This window comes from Telmatherina bonti, assembly GCF_933228915.1.
Source record: "Telmatherina bonti genome assembly, chromosome: 13".
Lineage (NCBI taxonomy): Eukaryota > Metazoa > Chordata > Actinopteri > Atheriniformes > Telmatherinidae > Telmatherina > Telmatherina bonti.
Genome location: NC_136611.1, coordinates 12,631,155 through 12,652,527, shown reverse-complemented (window position 1 = coordinate 12,652,527; position 21,373 = coordinate 12,631,155). Strand labels below are relative to the sequence as shown.

Sequence of the window (21,373 nt, the reverse complement as noted above, 5' to 3'; positions counted from 1 at the left end):
AGATTTATTTAGCATGTGTTGTAATCATGTCAGTGTCTTACATCAGGTGGAGGACATGACAAAGCAAAAGACAACTGGCTGAAGAGTTCTTGGTAAAATACATTACGGTAACTTTTTCATAAACGAGTAATATGTTCTGAAATCACTGGTATATATATATACATATATATATATATATATATATATATACATATATATATATATATATATATATATATATATATATATATATATACATATATATATATATATATATATATATATATATATATATATATATATATATATATATATATATATATAAAATTAAATTACTTTTTTATTGGCTTGTCTTTTTAAGGGACTGGGCTTTTACTTTATCTAATCCTTCATATTTGTCACTTCTATATGTTCTTAATGTCAAGACTTATTTGATTATCTACTTTCAATATATTTTAACAATATATATATATATATATATATATATATATATATATATATATATATATATATATATATATATATATATATATATATATATATATATATATATATATATATGTGTGTGTGTTAAGTACATTTTGTCCTCATCTGAAAATGCAGTGATGTCACAAACCACATCTACAGATTTTGAAAGAGTAATGTGTGGACAGCCATTAAAAAGAAGTCAGGATCTAACCATCAATCTTTGATTTGGAAGAAGATTTGGGTGCCCATGTTTTTGTAGTTCAATTTAAATTAATTTTGGATTAGGGAATTGAATCATTGTTTACATTTAAGTGTGCAGTTGTGCTTTTGTGGACACAAATAAGCCAGTTGCCAAACTGCAAAAAGTTTAAAATGTTTTTTTTTTAGTTTTTATTTAAATAAACCTGGATCCCTTCACCTTTAATCAGGTCACCTACTACAGATTAGATTAGATTTAGTTCTGTATTACATTTTGCAGACAGACTGTATCTCTTTGATCTCGTGTGTGTGCATATGTGGGTGTGTGTGTGTGTGTGTAATGTTTGATCCCATCATCACCAGATGAGGTAAAGTTGAGAAGGGGAGGGTATTTGGTGTGTCCAGCCCACTTCACCTGGGCATAAAAACAGGAGAGGAGTTTGTCGTACTCACACTTCACTGACTCTGGACACACACAGCACAGAGACACTCTCACCATATTCCTAGTAACAAACACATTTGAGTTAAATCTTCCAAGATGCCATGTATCAGCTCTCATCTCGACCAGCTGGTGAAGTTGCCTTACAACTACAATGCTGTGGTTGAAAAGATCTACATGGTAAGATTTGTTTTTTTTGTCTGCGGCTATGACAGAAGACTTTGAAAAAGTTTACCTGTCTTCACGACTTTCTCTGGGGAGCTGCCTGGCTTGTTTTACAGATTCTGACTCACTATTATCGTTTCTTTTGGCAGGTGGAGCAGATCTTGTCAGAGTTTCGGTTGAATAAAGAGGAACTTAAAGAAGTCATGGAGAGGATGCAACGTGAAATGGACAGAGGACTCCGCTTAGAGACGCATGAAGAGGCCAGTGTCAAAATGCTTCCAACTTACGTCTGCTCCACCCCAGAAGGATCAGGTAGATAATCATATTTGAAAAACAAAATAAATCTGTCTTTGGTGAGTGAGTGAAGTGAGGCTGCTTTACAGACATAGTAAATTTTGTACTGTGCTTCTGTTGTGACAGAGGTGGGTGATTTCTTGGCTCTGGACCTGGGAGGGACAAACTTCCGTGTCATGCTTGTAAAAGTGGGTGAAGATGAGGAGAGGAGCTTCAAGGTGGAGACAAAGCATCAAATGTACTCCATTCCAGAGGATGCCATGACAGGGACTGCTGAAATGGTAAGTGGCAAAATGTTACTTTTCTGTGCCGGTAAGATAAGAGTAAGAAATCATTTGTAGTTTCTCAGCTGTAGATCTGAAGCTTTCTGAAGGGATTTCTGAATGTGATGATCGCTTATGCCTGGATGACTCAAGTTCATCCAAATAATTCTGACATGATACAATTTATCTCTCCGTTTCTGCAGTTATTTGACTACATAGCAGAGTGTATGTCAGACTTTTTGGACAAACACCACATCAAGCACAAGAAGCTTCCTTTGGGCTTCACCTTCTCCTTCCCAGTACGACATGAGGACATTGACAAGGTGGGATTAATGCTGTCATGATGTGGCTCCCTTAAAACATCCAATAATTCTCAAATGTTTTTTTGAAGTAATAAAAACTCAATGTAGGTTTGCTTTTCTTTATCTTTCTTGTTTTTTTGTCTTTAATAGGGAATCCTGCTTAACTGGACCAAAGGCTTTAAGGCTTCTGGCGCAGAAGGAAACAATGTTGTTGGTTTGCTCAGAGATGCAATCAAGAGACGAGGGGTGAGTGATTAAATTTCATATTTTATTTCCCTCTTAATGACACGCTCAACAAAACATTTGAGAGATGCAACATCATTCTAAATTGATTTCTTCCTGGTAGGACTTCGAGATGGATGTTGTTGCCATGGTGAACGACACAGTAGCCACCATGATTTCCTGCTATTACGAGGATCGCAGCTGTGAAGTTGGGATGATTGTTGGTAAGACGCTGTAAACATTTATTAGGATTAGATTTCAACATCATAACGACCCATAAAGCTCACAGGGATTTTCTTTTGACCCAGGAACTGGCTGTAATGCATGTTACATGGAGGAGATGAGGACTGTGGAGCTTGTGGAAGGGGAGCAAGGTCGGATGTGTGTGAACACAGAGTGGGGGGCTTTTGGAGACAACGGAGAGCTGGAAGAGTTCAGACTGGAGTATGACAAAGTGGTGGACGAATCTTCGATTAACCCCGGACAGCAACTGTGAGTGAAACACTTGAAATATTCATCTCTCTCACATTAATACATGCATATTCACATCTCTGCAATCTCCCAACTAAATTTAAGACCACCCATTTGTAACTGGCACGAGGACATCACACAAATTAATCCTCCCCTCTTGGCATGAACTCACCTGACTCTCACATGAGATCTCTGTGCAGTTGCCAAGCTACCAGCTGTTTTCCTCAGGATGTTAGTAAATGAACAGAGCCCTCACACGTCAGTGTTCAGTCAGCAGGTGGGGATGTCAGATTAATGATCCCTCTCTGCTGCTTACCATAGTGCCCGCGAGCCTAATGGCTGTTTACCTTTTGCAGTGGTAGCCCATTCACATGGACAACTGCTGAGCCCAGACCCAGCCAGGCACTTTAGCCTTGATTCTCGCCTTCCTCATCCTGTCTCCCTTTCACCCCAGCCCCTTATAGAAAAAAGACTTGTTTGCTCATGTGCATTCTGACTCATATCCCCCTTGTTTCTTCCATCACCAAAACATTAAATACGCATTACACTTCCTTTCAGCAAATCTCTGCTGTCTCTTTAAATTGACCTAGTTTTCTTTCATGATTTCCTCATGTAGATATGAGAAGCTGATCAGCGGGAAGTACATGGGGGAGCTGGTGAGGCTTGTTCTGATGAAGTTGGTAAATGAAGACCTACTGTTCGACGGGGAAGCCTCCGAGCAGCTGAAGACGCGTGGCAGCTTTGAGACACGCTTCGTGTCCCAGGTGGAGAGGTGAGGATCACTGGATCTCATTAGATCCTGGTTGTCTGGCAGCTGACAAGAACGTTTTATTGGTGATAATGTCCATAAAAGTCAGACAGTCTGTGTGATAAAACCTTAGCCGTTCATGGAGACAATCACTGCAGTTGTTTAAAAGCAATTGGAAAAAAGCAACAGATGTGCCGACGACATGAGCTTGCATAACAGTGTTGATATGGAGAGGCATTATAGATTGCTCCAGCTGTTTCTATTGCAGCACATGTGATGCTTATTACATGCAGTGTTTCAATATCCATACTAGAAAAACAAAACATACCAACTTGAAAAACTTGTTGAAATTTTGCTCTTTTGCTTTATTTCAGTGACTCTGGGGACAGAAAACAGATCTACAACATCCTGTCTTCATTGGGCGTTCTGCCTTCTGAACTGGACTGTGACATTGTGCGTCTGGTCTGCGAGAGTGTTTCCACTCGTTCTGCTTATATGTGCGGCGCAGGACTTGCTGGCGTGATCAACAGGATGAGGGAGCGACGCAGAGAAGAAGCCATGAAGATCACAGTTGGGGTAGACGGATCTGTCTACAAGCTGCATCCAAGGTGAGAAATGCTCAGTGTTTTAAATAAACCAAACAGATAACCAGACATGCTGCCAGGAAGAGAAAATCAGAGAAAGATGCGAGACATATTCATATAGGACCCGTACTGATTGTTTATTTCTGTATTCCAGTTTCCGTGACAGGTTCCACAAAGTTGTCAGGGAACTCTCTCCTTTCTGCGAGATCACCTTTATCCAGTCGGAGGAGGGAAGTGGCCGTGGAGCAGCCCTAATCTCAGCAGTGGCCTCTAAGATGGCAGCATGCATGCTGACACAGTAAGAAAAGCTATGCACTGAAGAGGCAATGGAGAAGGGCCTGCACCCTGATTAGATTACTCTTCAAAGATATGCAGCTGACACCATTTTGAAGCTTATGGAAGTTTTTCCAGCAAACTGAGTACTGATCACTGGAAGATTGAAGGAATGCAGAATGCATCAAATAAGTTGTATTATTGACTTAAAAGCAGACCAATCTAAAGGTTACCTATCGTCCCCTAAAACATTAGGTAGCATGAAAATGCATGTAAGGTACATGCTCCATGTGTGTTGCTGCCAGCTGGTAGTGCAGACTGAAGCCCTTAAAAACATATTATTGATGACTGTGTATAATAAAACCAGATCAAACTGGTCCATGTATAACACACACGTTTTGTAAATACTGCTGTAAATTCTGACTTAATCAAACTCATTGCATTTTTGTGTAATTCTTCTTTGTGAGCAATGAAATATTTCTTTGGTATTGTATATTTAAATGTCACGTTTACACCTCATTTACCATGTTAACATGTACTGTGCCTTTTTTTCTTACATGTATAAGGAGATCTGCTTTGTATGTGAATAAGCTGAACTGTAAATAAAACAGCTTGATTAAAATAATGTACTTTGCATTTTTGTTTTCAATTTCCTACTGAGTTTTAGTCAAGTAAATGTAATGTCATCCAAGGAACAGACTGTTCATCAGATCTACATAGTATTTAAAATTTTGCCAGAAAAATGACTAGATTCAGTTATTAATGGGGTTTATCATTGTCAGGCTAAACACAATGACCTTGGCCTGGGGTAAGATTTCAAAATCTCTCACTTCTACCTGATCATTAATGTAGCTATGTGGTGCCAGTTGTTTTGTTTGAAACATCCAACACTGCGGCAGCCAGAATGCAGCATTGTATGAGACAATTTATCCAACAACTAACTTAAAAAACTGTTCAGCTTGATTCTTTTTAAAGCATTCAGTTGTCAAACCAAATGTAGGGTTTTAATCGGGACTTGGATGTTCTACCATTATAGTTTAAAGGAGATGGGCAGATGGAACCTTGTGAAGCTTTTGAGACTTCCTCCCAAAAAAAAAAAAAGGATCTGAAGCTTCAAAGACAGACTATACCAGTGATATCTAGTGGTCAGCTGCAGGTACCGCAGCCACAGACCTCAAAAATGTATTATACTTCCAACAATCTTAAACAGTCGTGGCTTTACTCTCAGTCATTGTTATTAGAATAATGTTAAACTTTTATATCACTATAATAATAAAACATTTAAATGTGTTGACCTTTCACTACTTATAATTACAGCAAATATGATTTAAACTGAAATGACAGATTTGCGTTGTAAAGTGAGATGATATGAATTTCAACATCAGCACTTTGGAGGTATGACCATAATATTAGCTGTAATATTACAGGTGACCTTTATGATTTAATCCAGAGTTTTTGTAATGTGGGAAATAAATAAATATGCATCAATATGAAGAAAGTGCAAATAGAAAAAAAAAATAAAAGAAACTAAAAAATATTTTATTTAAAACGGCATTTTCCTCATACAGTGATGTAAAGAGTGTTTTGTTCAAGCACATCTTTCTGTCCCTGCTTATCATGTAACTTGCTGCAAGGACAGGAAGTTATTGAAATTATTGGAAGTCACAATCAAACTTCAGCATCCGACCTTATCAAAATTAAATTAAATCTTGAGCTTTAAAGCTTGCTTTGACCTGTGATGAGTAACATCACTTGTTTTAGTGGTTTTCCAACATCATTCCTGTCTCTCATCAGCCCTCTGTTCATATCTCAGTTGTCCAGCCGAGAGGAGTCCTACATGCCTCACCTCTTATCAAACATCCTCAGTGGCACACAGAGAGCAGACAAGGCCATGTAAGGACTGTGCTGCCCATCACAGGCTATTACTGGGGTTCTGGAGATAAGAGGGCCACACATAAAACCCACCCCAGCATCACACCTCTGCTGAGAGTCCACATTCAGTCATTCAGAGATGGTAAGTCACTCATTTTTAAAAAAAAAAAATCTCTTCAGCCAATGACGATTTTAAAAAAACCTTAAGTACATTTAAGAACTTTTTTTTTTTTTCCCCTTTCTTGTTGTTGTGTGATCAGAGGTTATGTGGGCTTTTCAGGGGTTTTCATAACAGTTTGGGTTAATCTTCTCAGGCAAGTAAGAAGGCTTCCAATAAGAGACAACGGGGAGCCCAGAAATCCTGCTCCAATGTTTTCTCCATGTTTGAGCAGTCACAGATACAGGAGTTCAAGGAGGTACAGTGTTGGCTCTTTTCTTGTCTTTTTTCAGTTATCTTAGTATTTTCTTGAAGAACAAGTATGCTTTATTCCTGGAGTAAGTCATCACTTCAGTCCATTGATACCGAGAACATCCCTTGAAAATAGGAAACAAAGTATAAAGTAGCATTTGTTTGAAGAAAATTTGACAGTAATGTTTTGAACATATGATCCTAATCACTGATATAAAAAATGAGCCATAAAATTTTCCAAACCTACATTTATAGTTCTTACTGTGACCTACACCAAGTTAACAATATTTCTTTTTTTATTTATGTATTCATGTCTATGATTTTCTCTCAGTCATTGTTATGAGGATAATGTTAAACTTTTATATCACTATAATAATAAAACATTGAAATCTGTTGTTCTGTCACTACTTATAATTACAGGAAATATGATTTAAACTGAAATGACAGTTTTGTGTTGTAAAGTGAGATGATATGTATTTCAACATCAGCGCTTGATGACCATAATATTAGCTGTAATATTACAGGTGACCTTTATGATTTAATCCAGAATTAAAATTTTCCAAAACCTACATTTATAATTCTTACTGTGACCTACACCAAGTAAACAACAGTATTTATTTTTTATTTATGTATTCATGTCTATGATTTTAATGAATAATACATCTGTGCTCCTTGATGATAGTAAGCAGTGTGATTCTATATTAAAAAGTTAATCTTATTTAGATTAATCATGTTAACATTTTTTTCTGTTTTGTGCAACAGGCGTTTGGCTGCATTGACCAAGACAGAGATGGTGTTATCAAAAAGCAAGACCTGAAGGAGACCTATGCTCAGTTGGGTAGGGCTTTACTTCACTTTCACTTTTTTCTACAGTATTTCCAATACTATAAAAGCTTATATCTCCATATATTGAGCAAAAAGTATTGTTACTTTGTAATGTATTATTGCAACTTTCTATTAATCGGTTTACTCTGTGTCCGTGTCTCCGCTTGTTTTTGCGCAACAGGGAAACTTAATGTCAAGGATGAAGAATTGGAAGAGATGCTGAACGAAGGGAAGGGTCCCATCAATTTTACAGTCTTCTTGACGCTTTTTGGGGAGAAACTAAATGGTGATCATGATTTATAGAAGTTCTAACAAATGTCTAAACTACTGTGAGGCACTTTCAGATGATGCTGATATTTAGTTTTTCTCCAGGTACCGATCCTGAAGACACCATACTTGCTGCCTTCAAACTTTTTGATCCCAATGCGACAGGCTTTGTTAATAAGGATGAGTAAGATACATTTTATGACTTTTAACTTTAATATTTTTCATATTTGACCTTAACAATTTAAAAAAAATTATTTATTCCTGAGGGAAATGACAGAGAATAACAGCTTTCCTCTTTCAATGCCTTGTTGTCTTGTTATTCAGGTTTAAACGACTACTGATGAACCAGGCGGATAAATTCAGTGCTGATGAGGTTTGTCTTTTTTTGTGAAACTGTCTAAAAAAAACTCTTTTCCATAAATTTCAGCGAGTAAATTTAAATTTCATAAACCTTTAGGTGGATCAAGCCTTTTCTCTTGCTCCCATTGACCCAGCTGGAAACATTGACTACAAGTCACTCTGCTACATCATCACACATGGAGATGAGAAGGAAGAGTCCTAAAAGAAACCGGCCGCTTTGTATCAGCTGCGTGTGGCTTTAAGTGATGAGTGTTGGAGGAAAAAGTGGAAAAATCTGCTTCACTCAATCTGTTGTAAGAAAGTTACGTTTCTGTTGGAGTTGAGAACGGAAAATTCTTTGTAACGCAATAAATTGATGGACTCATCAAAAGGTTGACTTTCTTGGTTACTTCATGTGGTCAAACTTACTGTTACTGAGATCTGAAATGTAAAATATGTTCTCCTCATAAGTTAATGTATTTAAATTCATTTCTTTCCTGAAAATTTTCAAAATTAAATATTGGAAAATACTTTTATTGATTCCAACAAAATTTTATAACCAAATTAAAAGCTTTTTTAAAAAAAATATTTTAAATTAATTGTTTTTATTTTTTTTATTTAAAATAAATTTCTGTTTCAATTTCTACGTTTGTTTAGACATTTTAATCTTTTTTAAACTTGATTTTTATCTTACTCCTTTTTTTTAATGTACAAATTGAATCAAACCCTGACTGGTGACAGAGAGTATTCAGCCTCCAGCCTGTTACCTGCTGGGACAGATTTCAGCCTCCTGTTACCCTAAATAGGACAAGGCAGCATACACAATGAATGACTCACATTTAATCCACAGTTTCTTTTTAACTTCACACTAATTGTTAGATTTAAGATTTAACTCTGAGTCCTGCCATCCACAAAAATATGATGGTATCAGTGATGGACAACAAGCTGAGTAGAGAGTACTGGTCAGTCAGTTTGTGTGATGGTGTGTGAACAATCATCTCATATTAAATGCAAACAAAACAAAACAGATGACTGTTTACTTTGAGAAGAGCAACAGTGAGCAAATCACTGTACACATGCTGGGAGAAGAGGTGGTGGAGGTGGAGGAATCCATTTACCCAGGATTTAATCTGGACAACAGGCTAAACACAAGTGTCTGGAGGAGAAGATGGAGCAGATGGTACTTTTTGAAGAAACTGAGATGTTTCTTCTTCTATGTCTGTGATGGAAAGTTGCAGCCATCTGTTGGAGAAGCAGCATCAGAGCCTGAGACTTAAAGAAACTGAACAAAAAATAATCAAGAAGACCGGCGCTGTGCTAGAGACGAGCTTACAGCTGCTGGAGCCGATTGTAGAGAACTGAGTATCTTCTACACACACTGTGTGGAAACAGTGTGTTCAGCGCAAGGTCCTTCAAGTAAGCCGCAAGACAGAAATATATGAACCAACAAGACTCAGACTGTCAATTAATGATTGAAATTAATTGAGCTAAAAAACACTTTTTCATTTAATTTAGTTCAGTTTCATTTGATTGATTATGCCTTTAAAAAAATATCTTCATTTGAAGATTATATTGTGTGAATAATGGGATCAAATTTCTTAAATTAATATTGATAATCCCAAAAGTATTGTTTGTTTGTCTGGAAAAACCTCAGGCGACGATAATGAATCCCTTTTTATGGTTTAAATGAATGAAAATGCTGTGCTTTCTGATTCTGACAAAGACTTTTTCACTTCATAAACGTTTTGCAAAGGGAAGTCATGCTCAGAGGCCTCGCTTCTTTTCCGGGCTCTGTTGCCATGGAAATGACAACAAACACCCCTGTAAACTCCACAGACACATTTTCTTGCTCACACAGCAAACAGCCTGTCAACAGCAAGCTTGTGTGTGTGTGTGTGTGTGTGTGTGTGTGTGTGTGTGTGTGTGTGTGTGTGTGTGTGTGTGTGTGTGTGTGTGAAACAAGCACTTTGGTTTTTTTTTTTGCAGCAAAAGCTTTGCATCCAGATGACGGAGTTTCTCTTCTTCATCAACTTTTCTTGATTTCTCACAAATCTGGCTCGACTGGCAGAGATGCCTATTGCTTCTGGAGCAGCAGGCAGGGTGGATGTCGGAATAGATACAAAAAAAAGATGGACACCAGACGGACTGAAAAGAAATGGACAACCTGTCTTCCGTCAGTATGACTCCTATCTGCTACGGTGAGATTTCCTGCAGCTGTGTACTGAAATACTACTTCTTAAGCAGTTTCTTGGTTCACATTCTGCAACACACACACACACACACACACACACACACACACACACACACACACACACACACACACACACACACACACACACACACACACACACACACATACACATACACATACACATACACACACAGACACACACACACACACACACAAAAGCTTTGTTGGCTTTTTTTGCCTAAAAATGAAGGATTTTAACTTAAACACTTTTTGTTTGAGCTGAGCAGAACACATGGTAGCAACTCATATAGTCAGAAATGTATGTTAGCTAATTTCTTTTTCCAAAAAAATGTACCTTTAGTTGTACCAGGTATCAAAACCGAACATGAAATTTTTGTAAATAAGGGTGGTCAAATTGTTGCAGAGCATCAAAAAGAAATTACCCTTCAAATCATGCATACAGGCTCATTTTGCAGTAATTCTTTATAATGATGTGCAAACTATCCTTTTCAAAACAATTTGCAGTCACCAGGAGCTTAAACTAATGCAGAACAGAAGTAGCTCACTGCAGGTAAGGTGTCCATCACTTCAATCTGAAGGCTTCAGAGGTCAGGACATGCTACCACATGAAATTGTGTTTATTTTTGTGCAGGGAATGCAGAACCAAACGAATCCAGCTGACCATGAGAGTGATGGTGATGACACTGAGACTTTTGAACAAATTAAAATTCACATACTTCCAGATGAGGGACTTAAAACTTTAATATTTCATACTTTACTTTCAGGGCCTGAAGAGGAGGTCCTGCAGAAAAGCCGAGGCAGTGGTGAGAACGCTCCAGGACAAACATCCAGACAGGAGCGGTCCAAAACATCTAAGCTGTGTGCTATAATATGAAGCTGATACAACTCATGTTGATGTTTAATGAAATTAAATTTTTATCAACACTTTTTTAAGTACCAAGCTCAGTGTTTTTTTTTTTTTGTTTTTTTTTTGTTACTTTTAGATTTTGCCAGTGACTCAACTTTTTAGCTGTGTAAACAAATACCACGAGGGAGTCAGGTTTCTTGTGTGAATAGCAATAATGAGCCATATGTCAGTCAGGATTAAACTCAATTTGAACGAGCTGTCAACTGGAAAAAATGTGACATAGCTTGGTGCTCATTACAGTTAATGAGTTTACAGTTCAGCTGCAATGTCTAAATGTGTGCAGGGGTATTTTCAAATGCTGAAATCACATTAGTCTCAGTATTTTCAGTCATGCATTTTGAAGATAAATAAAAGAATTTAATGTTATCTAACATATATAATATGTTTAAGCCCTTTAAAACACACTTGTATGAATTATTTTAATTAATAAAAGAAAAAGAAGGAAAGACAAACTCATTATTTCAGTGTCTTTAACAACTTTAACCACAAATTTCATCTACAGCAGGTTTTCAGCTTTATGATTCAATCACAGCATTAGATAACGAAAGCAGCTTTAAATCAGTTTCCCCGTCTCTCTGCTTTAATAATACTCTGTATTGCACTTGTGCTATCTGTAAATCAGTCCCGTTTTCTGTGTTGAAAAGTCCATTTGCTGTGCGCCATTTCCTGTCAGGCCCAGTTTGTGTGGACATCACTGCAGCAGAGTGGAATTTTTCCACTTTATTGCGAGTTCTTCAAAAACAAGTCAGAGGGTTTGTTCATTATGCTTCAATCTGAACTTAGTCACTGTTGCTGCTGTCATCTCCCACCACCATGGAGCTATACTTCTTCTGCTGCTGCTCTTTAAATGTTTCCTTCACTTTCGCCCTCTTCAGGCCTCCATCCCTGCAGCAGCAGACAGATTATTTAGACGTGTTGATTGATCAACCTCATACACCACCTGTTTTTATGACATCTAAACATATGACGGCATGTTCTTTGAGAAAGACTGAACTTAAAAGTGATGAGGTTAAAGCTTACCACTGTAGATCTACCAGTCCTCCCTGACGGGCGATGGCCGACTTCACTCTGTTGGCAAACTGGACAGCATCCTCCTCCTCCTGATATTTTAGAATAAAAACCAAACTCAATCTTCTGTGGAGTGTTTATTACAACTTTGACCTTACACAGTCAGTCACATTCCTTGTGGGCAAAGTATTCAAGCTCTCCAGTTTTGTTTTAAGACTTTGTTAAATGAGACTGAAATAAAGATATCATGTTTACATAATTATCTTAATTCACCAGAATGAGAACAATAAGAAAAAAAACCCTGCAAATGTCAAATTTAAACATTGTTTTAGACTGTTTTACAGAACTTAAAGGGGTGCTATTATGGTATTTGGAGTTTTCTGAGCTTTCTACAGTGTTACAGTGTTGAATCCTCATCAGACATGTGAACGGCACTGTTTTTTATCACCTAAACGCATGTTTGAGTTTGAGTTCCAGCACTCTTGCCGTTCGGTTTCCATGGCAACGAAAAATGCGTCGTTTTAGAGAGTTTTTTCTACTTCAAAAACCCTTGTGATGTCCCGGGGGATAAGGTTCGGTGATTGGTTACCTTCTACTGGTTAACAAGGGCATGTACAGATACATCAGGCGGGTGGAAAACGTCGGATAAAGTTATTTCCAACGATGGCTGGTGAGTTTACCAAAGAGAGACATCCTGCTGCATTCGTTGCTGTTTTCCACTTCGTTTTCAGGGTCTGATTCAGGTTCCAACATGTAGGGCTGTATGCTATGTGTTGACATTGTCGTTTGTTTTTTTTTATTGGGTTCACATTAGCCTAATCCTTCTGTTTATGAGATGTTACTATGACGGCGAAAGCAGTTGCGGTGCGCGCTCCCGATGTAGTGCAATGGCAGCTGACCAATCAGTGGAAACTTATATCAGGCAGGAGGCGGGGCTTAATGGGGAAGAGTCTCAATCCACTCGTTTTGCCCACAGGCTGATCTAACAGCCTACAGAGAGGGTCGGTCTGAAGTAAATAAAGCGGTTTGTGACAATAACTTGATCAATCCCAGCCCTTCTGGGCTCAGAAATAAAAATAAATTAGCCTGAAATGCACAGAATAGTTCCACTTTAAAGGCTGATTTTATACCTTCTTAAAAACATGTATGTGCCTCTGTCTGCTGCTGACAAAGCAAATCTATAGAAAATTAAAAAAACAAACAAAAAAAAAAATCTTTATATGATAATAAAATTATTAGTAGGTTACCAGATTCTGTCCTAAAAATATTGTTTGACATTTAACCATGACAGCCTTACATATGGTTAAGTGAGATGAAATATGACTGTATGTGTGTGTGTGTGTGTGTGTGTGTGTGTGTGTGTGTGTGTAGATGAGTGGCAGCACATACCTTTTGGTGCATGGCTGGAAGGTACCAGACGTTGCAGACAAGGGCCCAGCTGGTCATCATCCTCAGCAGGTAACTCACCATGCTGTACTTGGAGCTGTTCCAGAAAGCGTCTCCAAACTTTGGGTCATACTACATGCAGAAATGTTCAAAAAGGAGATTCGCTGAGGATCAGAAATTTGGGGCTGAGAAGGCTAGACAAAATATTAATAAGAGGATTTAAGTACCTTAATGGCTACTGGATATATTGTTGATCCAATTTCAAAACTTCCCTTTTTAAACATCATGACCGATGTGTTGTTGATACAAGTTCCTATGGAAACCATATAGCATGTAAGATTAAAGAAATTAGGTTGCATGAGCTAATACCAAACAAACACAAACTTGCATGCAATATGTAATAAAAACAATAATATGTATTATGTTTTCAGAAATAAGCTAAAATAAGAACAATGAGTTATTTTTCTTTGATGATAAAAACACCAAACTGAAGTGTCAGGATCATACTAACCCTCTGGAAATATCAATATGGGAAGCTTGGTCTTGTCATTAACATGATCCTTCAACCTGGACAACACAAAAATAACTGATTATATACACATTGTTAAAATTGTTTATTTACATTATTTTTTTCTTTTCCTATTTGAGATGATACATGAAACATCTGGACTCCAAACCGCTCCAAGTCACTTTGTTCAGAACCAACCTGCCAGGACATATCTGATCATGCCCTAATAATAGGAAATGTGTTAACATTTAATGTTTTCACTGCCAGAAAAATGACAACCTGCCTTAGTGCCGAAACATCCACCGAGACAGAGAACACAATCCAGAAAGACAAGAAAAAACAAGTAACACACACGTGTCCAAGTTGCGGAGAGGAACGCTACTAACCTTTTGGTCACTAGGTGGCGATCTTTCATCTCTGCTCGTTCAAACCAGACATGAGGACAAGACCTTACCATGGCTCTCTGAACAATCCCCATTAACCCTCCATGAATCTGGCCTACCTAAAAAAATACAGATGTTGGACAGTATAAGAGACATGCTTAAAAATAATACTTGAGATTTCATATATTATTGTTCCACCATGCAACTGGTTTCCTTGCGTACCATAGCATAACAGCCATCATTGCAGAGGATCACAATGTCAATGGGACTGGTGTGATTGGCAACACAGATTCCTCCTTTTTTGGGTTTATTTTCTCTGGTTTTTGTAAAGAAAAAGGGATGGCATCAGAAAGTGAATTTACTGTAAAGCTATTTCTGATTCAGCATTTAACCAGAAGGTACCTGTTGTGATAGCGAATAGTAGCAGAGAGTCCTCGGGCACATATTCTGTAGCACATCACATGGACCCACTCACTGAGCCAGGACTTTATCCTGAAAAACATACATTTATGAGTGTACATGAAACATAATTTTAGCAGGGAGCCACTTCTAAGAGAGTATTAACAACTATCTGTTTTGGGATTGGTTATAGTTGGTCATTACCTCCAGTTTGGAAGTAATCCAACTGCAGAGGTTCCTATTACCAGCCAGGTCAGGCCGATGCAGGCAAGTGTAATCCTGGAAGAAGAATAACAGTCAGTCTTTCATTTTTGGAAGCTTTCACTAAATGTCAGTCAAAAATCAGAAGAAGCTGCAAACTATTAGAGACTAGTTCAAATAGCAGCAAGTTTAAACATCTCAGCTTTTTCTAATGCACATATTTATAAGGACAAAACTTAACATGAAACAAACACAGCCCATCCACAAAAGGTCATTTCTTCGGTTTAACAATGCAAATAAGGGAAAGCTTCCCACTGGACATTTACTACATGGATGACTATGTTTTACAGCTGTGGAGTCTGAAGAAAAATAAAAAAAACACACAAAAAAAAAGCTTTATCAGTGATACAGATGTAGAAAAGCTTTAATTTGCTAGGAAGCATTCAGATTGGAGTCAGGAACAATGGAAAAAAAGTCATGCTGGTCTGATGAATTTTCTGTTTCTGTTTTCCCCATTTTTCCCTGTGGAGGTAGTCTATGATCTGGGTTTGCTGCATTTGGTCAGGTCTAGCTTCAGCAACATTACGTTCCTAAATAATGAGAACAGTGACTACTTGACTATACTGAATGAGCAAGTAATTCCATCAATGATTCTTTTCTCTCCTGATGGCACAGACATATTCCAAGATGACAATACCAGGATTTGGTGATGTTTCAGGCAGTACAAGACATCCTTTTTACACATGGGTTGGCCAACATAAAGTCTAGACCTTAATTGTATTGATAATCTTTGTGATGTGCTGGAGAAGACCGTGCAGGGAAATTTAATGCAACTCTCAATGGAAATAAATGTTTCAGATGGTTTCTGAAACGATGCCACAGCGAATGCATGTTGTAGTCAAAGATATAAGTGATCCAACAAAATAATACTGACTTTTTCTTTTTGTCCGCATTTTCAGTCAAACTGCTCAAATATAGCATTTGTGCTCGATCCAAGAACACTTCCAAGAACTATTATGTGTATTTCAGGCTAAATCATTTTTATTTCTGAGACCAGAAGGGCTGGGATTGATTGAGTTATTGTCACAAATCACTTTATTTAGTTCAGACCGACCCTCTCCGTAGGCTGTCAGATCAGCCTGCGGGCAAAACGAGTGGATTGAGACTCTTCCGCATTAAGCCCCGCCTCCCGCCACTGCACTACATCGAGAGCGCGCACCACACCTGCTTTTGCCGTATTGTAACGTCTTTTTCCAAGTAGAAAAAACTCTCTAAAACAACGCGTTTTTCGTCGCCATGGAAACCAAATGAAGAGAGTGCTGGAACTCAAACTCAAACTCAAACATGCGTTTAGGTGATAAAAAACAGTGCCGTTCACGTGTCTGATGAGGATTCAACACTGTAACACTGTAGAAAGCTCAGAAAACTCCAAATACCATAATAGCACCCCTTTAAGACCCACCCGGTGAGTTTCATTCAAAATTGACATCAATTCTTCTTGGAAGTTAGTGTTTCATTTTTATCGCCACACAAGATCAAAAGCTCCATTTCACAGTCAGCAGACTCCTCAGTATTTGTTTACCTGAGTGGGGCAAGTATGCAGTATCTCACAAAGATACCGAGGCCATAGACTAGAGTCAGCTTGAGACTTATGTACTCAAAATCATTGTTGGTGCGAGTCAGTAAGTTCCATGACACCAGCTCCTCGGAGGAGAACCGCTGCGTCACCTAGGTTTAGAATAGAAGGATATTATCAGGAATCAGGCATGTATTATTAAATTCTAAAAGCTTAAAATGCACAACAAGAAATTAAACTTCAAGGAAAGCAAAATAATGTACCTCATCATCTACAATGCTCTCAATTCCCCGTCTGGTGAAATAGAAACAGTCGCTGAGGGTAAAGTCACCACCCACTGGGGGTTTAGGTCTACTGCGTCTCAGTTCTTCTAACTCTTTCTCCATAGAGCCATCTTCCCTCTGAATGAGACCTGACACACACACACACACACACACACACACACACACACACACACACACACACACACACACACACACACACACACACACACACACACACACACACACACACACACACACACACAGTGTATTATGATTACAAAGGAAAACTCAGTCAATGGAGAAGAGCCATTATCTTAGCAGGAGTTTAGAAGGGACATCAACCTTCTTCTATTGCCTTAGATTATATTGATATGAACAAAAGAGAACAGTCTCAGTCTAGATAAACAAATGCAAAGTCATGCAAGCAATAAATTATATTCTACTGGAATTAATTAGTAATTTATTAAAACAAATCAAAACATTATACTGTTCAGTACTTGAACTCCAAAAACAAAAACAACCCTGTATCACCTGAGCACTGAAGTGGAGTTTGGCTCAACAAACACTTATACCGACTATAAGAGCCCAGATGAGATACTGGAGTTAGATAAAAAAAAAAAAGACATGTCAAAGCTATTCACGGGTCTCTTGTCTTGAAACTTGAACTTTCTATGAAACTTTATCTCGATTCACGTGTCACATGAGGTTGTGCTGCTTTTCATTTGAAACCCAATAATACACAATGACAGGGCTGCAAGAAGTTACACGGTGTACTGTCTAACTTTCTACCAAGCAGGTTCCAGAACAGTTTAGACTCCACTTTATGTAACAATACATCAGACAAAGTCCAAAACCTCAGGTATAAAACTATTCAATATTCAGTCCAAACTTTAAGAGCATCCTTCTTATCTTTGTTCATTAAGCATTTAGACTTCTTATAATCATTTACCTCATTTCAAAATGAACCACAGACACTCTTTGGACTTTGAAGAGAGTCTAAATTTTGCTGACAAAACTAACATCTTCGTGTACTCTGGGGTGTGTGTGTGTGTGTGTGTGTGTTGGAGGGGGTTATACCATCTTTTGCAGCTAAGTGACTGATAAGGAAGTTGCGAAATGGCATTTTGTGAGACACTGTAAACAAATTTCCAAGAAAAACTTCACCTTGTTGCTTGTCATGAATGTTCTTAACGAAGCCGCAGTGCTTTATGGGGACATCTCCTTGCAGATGAATCATTCAGATGGGCCGAAATAAAATCATTCAAACTGGTTGTGTAAGAAGGCTCAAGACCAGACCACTTTATAGGTATGACATCACTGCAGCATGCCTGTCTGGACTTGTAATACAGTTTTTTGGGAAACTTGTATGTTTCATCACAAAGGATATGAATTTCCAAGAGTGCCTTTCCATCTATCTATCTATCTATCTATCTATCTATCTATCTACTCACCATTAGAAGGGGAAGCTTTGATTGTTTCTTCATCTGTGTTAGCCTTCTGTATTAGAGTGGCCCACTGTGGAGGATAAAATACAAAGGAAGTTTAGTGTTTTAATGTTCATGTATTTAAGCTCCCCCTTGTTTTTTTTTTTTTGAGGTCAAGAAATAGCACAGCATTGTGATCTCAAGAAGAAAAGATGTGCCTTACTCCTGAGAAAGCCAAGTGGGGGAACTAGGAGTGGGCTTTAGTGTTTGAGAATCCATCTAGTCTTGATGACAGTACCTCTAAGGTTTTGACAAGGATTGTCATGTAGGTCTCCGAGATGCCCAGAGAAAATCCAAACATTGCAGGGACCATGATGAGGCTGACAATGAGGTACAGCCAAATCTTCACTGCCCAGAGGACTCCTGCCCAGAAGTCATCCATCTTCACCAAATTCCCTGAGGTTTATATTTACAGTGATCCTGTTTATGAGAAAAAGGAAAATATATTTTTATATGTATATTTTTCCAGTATAATCACAGACAGTACTAAAGCACCCTATGTACGACACTGACATTAATCAGCATGTGTCACTGGCATGAAAAAGACAGCTGCAAATGAATGGACAGCACATAAATAAATAAAATAACCTGAATACAGCTGATTTAACCAGGTTTAAAATCTCCAAAGGTCACGTACTTCTTCACTCAGAAAACAAAAAACACTACTGATCAATATCACATGTATTCCTACGTATATAAACAAATAGGCGAACAACCTAAACAAACAAACCTGCGACTCTTGTGTGAACAGACCGGGGGAAATAAACCGGACTGCATTCGTTCTGCTCGTTTTCTAATATTATCTGCTGCAATATTACACCGGCTGAACTTACGTGTCAAACTTCAGTCATGTCCCGTCTTTCTCTGAGGATTGAGCCACACACAGAGCAAACACACCCATTTACTGCTTGAACAAAGTTCACGGATAGGAGGCCCCGCAGCGCCCTCCTGTGGCCAGGCAGAGGAGGGCAGACACGTGGATCAGATGGCATTCAGTGACCCTGACATGAAACAAACAAACAACAGCAACAAAAAACTACAATCATAAAATCTTAGAGATACTTGTTCCCAATTTCACAAACAAGAAAACATATTTGGTTAAAATAATAATATAAATACACCAAACCGGCTAAAGACAGTCAGCAACATAAAAGACAAAGATAGACAGGATCAGATTACTCACATGGACAGAAAGGCTTCACCTTTTGGAGAAGCGTGTTATTTTTGGATGAATTTGACTTGCTTTTGGAGCAGAAAGCCACGCTGCATTGATGGAAAATACTGGAGTGAGTGAGAATTGGCTGTAAATCTAAAAGGAGAAAACAAACAAAAGAAACCCCAAAAGCATTCTGCAGACTAATGATCTGAAACAAAGCTGGAAACAGTCTACACAACACAGCTTAAAAGTCCATACTGTTAGGGAATCCATGGAGAGAAAGAAAGAAAAAAAAGAAAAAAGAGTCCAACTTTTAATACTTAAATCTGTTGGCTGAAACATTGAATAATCTTCCACCTGGTCAATGACAGAAACAGACTGAGTCGATGTTCTCAGATGCTACTGTAAGCAAAAGGCTGTGAAAATTTGCTAAAATGTAATCCAACAAAATTAGTATATTGTCAGGCAGACGGGTGATTTCATGAACTTTTGTGTTTTTTGTCTGTTTACTTCTATTGCTGGACAGTAAAACACAAATAAACATCTCAGAAATGTTAAATGCCCTATTTCTACTTTAAAATGATCTTACAGTTCAGTCATTGAAGTTTGCCTATCGATGGGTACTTTGAAGTTGGAAAAAAATAAAGAGTGAAAAACAACTCCTATGTAACATACAGTGTTAGTTAATCATCCTATGAGTGGATGAATTTCACTCAGTTTGCTTTTTCAATGAATCAATGTAATTGCAATGCTGAGCTTAAGGCATTGCAAAGCATTTAGGGAGTCCAGTACAATACAGCCCCTCAGACAGATTACTCACCACAACACAGAGGAGTCTTAATGAGGAATGAGGCAACAGAATCCCGATGCTAATGCCTCCCTCTCCCACCTAAAACTAACAAAAGGTCTTGATTATTTTCCAGGTTCAGATATTTCACAGTCTGTTGAACATTAGTGTAACTGGGGGCTTAAGGGGGTCAGTTTGGGTAATGTCTCTGGGAGTGATAAGAGGGTAGTTCATTATGGAATTGAACACAATCCAGAGAGCTACAGTTGGGGTGAGTTTTCATAAAAATGTTGTTAGTTTTATCATATAATAAATTTCTGACATCCATCCCTCTTTGTTCAATGAGAAACCACTGATACAACTTGCCCCTGACATATTTCCCTGTTCTGTGATCATATATCAGGTAGGTTTTCAAATATATAATCAAATAGTTTCCAACAACACTCTGGTTGTTCTTGTTCGTTTCAGTAAAGCTGCGCTGTTGAGCTCAAACACTCGCTGCATATGTGGCATGTTGGTTTTATTGGCTCCTGTTGGAGGAACTCCCCAGTGTGACCCATTGCTGTTGTTAGTGTTTGCTTTTCTGCCAGCGGAGCCTGAGGTTGGTTTCCAATGATATCAGCTTCAGGATAAAACTGTCTTACACTGTGTAGAACTTTGTGTTGTTAGTTTGTAAAGTTATTTTAGTCTTGGCCCTAAATTTTACAAAAAGATCTTCTTTGAGAAGCCAACCTACAACCCACCCCCAATGCATTAGTTTTATGTATAACCCCTCACCTTTTTCTACAAAATAGTATGTCAAATCCAAACCAAGACTGAAGAAACACAGAATATGATAAATCTATTGTAAGTCCATAACCACATGTCCATATACAAACCTTTCAAATCAGATTCTATCTAGGGGGAGGTAAAGGCTCAGGCCAGACATGCATGAATCACACTCAAGGGACCCACCACAGTACATGTTCTCAAAGGGATTGTTGTC

The 21,373-nt window shown here is 38.1% G+C and overlaps 3 protein-coding genes across 4 annotated transcripts; 2 read left to right on the top strand and 1 right to left on the bottom strand.

The window, feature by feature from the left end:
* Window positions 1–1,183: 1,183 nt before the first annotated feature.
* On the top strand, window positions 1,184–4,435 carry gck (glucokinase (hexokinase 4); the record flags this gene model as incomplete). The annotated part of the gene is made up of 10 exons (XM_079251579.1): window positions 1,184–1,264; window positions 1,399–1,561; window positions 1,670–1,824; window positions 2,010–2,129; window positions 2,259–2,354; window positions 2,455–2,554; window positions 2,639–2,822; window positions 3,418–3,573; window positions 3,924–4,157; window positions 4,288–4,435. 10 exons carry the CDS (start codon window positions 1,184–1,186, stop codon window positions 4,433–4,435), a joined length of 1,437 nt encoding a protein of 478 aa, XP_079107705.1.
* Window positions 4,436–6,658: 2,223 nt separating this feature from the next.
* On the top strand, window positions 6,659–8,374 carry myl7 (myosin, light chain 7, regulatory; the record flags this gene model as incomplete). Its single annotated transcript, XM_079252023.1, has 6 exons — window positions 6,659–6,694; window positions 7,450–7,525; window positions 7,694–7,798; window positions 7,885–7,963; window positions 8,104–8,152; window positions 8,237–8,374. The coding sequence occupies 6 exons, from the start codon at window positions 6,659–6,661 to the stop codon at window positions 8,339–8,341; spliced, it is 450 nt and encodes a 149-aa protein (XP_079108149.1). The 3' UTR covers window positions 8,342–8,374.
* A 3,332-nt stretch (window positions 8,375–11,706) lies between these two features.
* On the bottom strand, window positions 11,707–19,361 carry agpat9l (1-acylglycerol-3-phosphate O-acyltransferase 9, like). Of its 2 annotated transcripts, none has more exons than XM_079252138.1 (14): window positions 19,279–19,361; window positions 18,684–18,865; window positions 18,413–18,476; window positions 16,962–17,110; window positions 16,705–16,850; window positions 15,126–15,200; window positions 14,925–15,014; window positions 14,745–14,838; window positions 14,526–14,641; window positions 14,143–14,198; window positions 13,859–13,944; window positions 13,635–13,763; window positions 12,258–12,337; window positions 11,707–12,122 (listed from the first exon to the last, which is right to left on the bottom strand). In XM_079252138.1, the coding sequence occupies exons 2-14, from the start codon at window positions 18,825–18,827 to the stop codon at window positions 12,017–12,019; spliced, it is 1,335 nt and encodes a 444-aa protein (XP_079108264.1). In that variant the 5' UTR covers window positions 18,828–18,865; window positions 19,279–19,361; the 3' UTR covers window positions 11,707–12,016. The 2 variants fall into 2 exon arrangements, with proteins under 2 accessions (XP_079108264.1, XP_079108265.1); XM_079252139.1 differs by lacking the exon at window positions 19,279–19,361 and adding an exon at window positions 19,176–19,194.
* Between the last annotated feature and the right edge of the window lie 2,012 nt (window positions 19,362–21,373).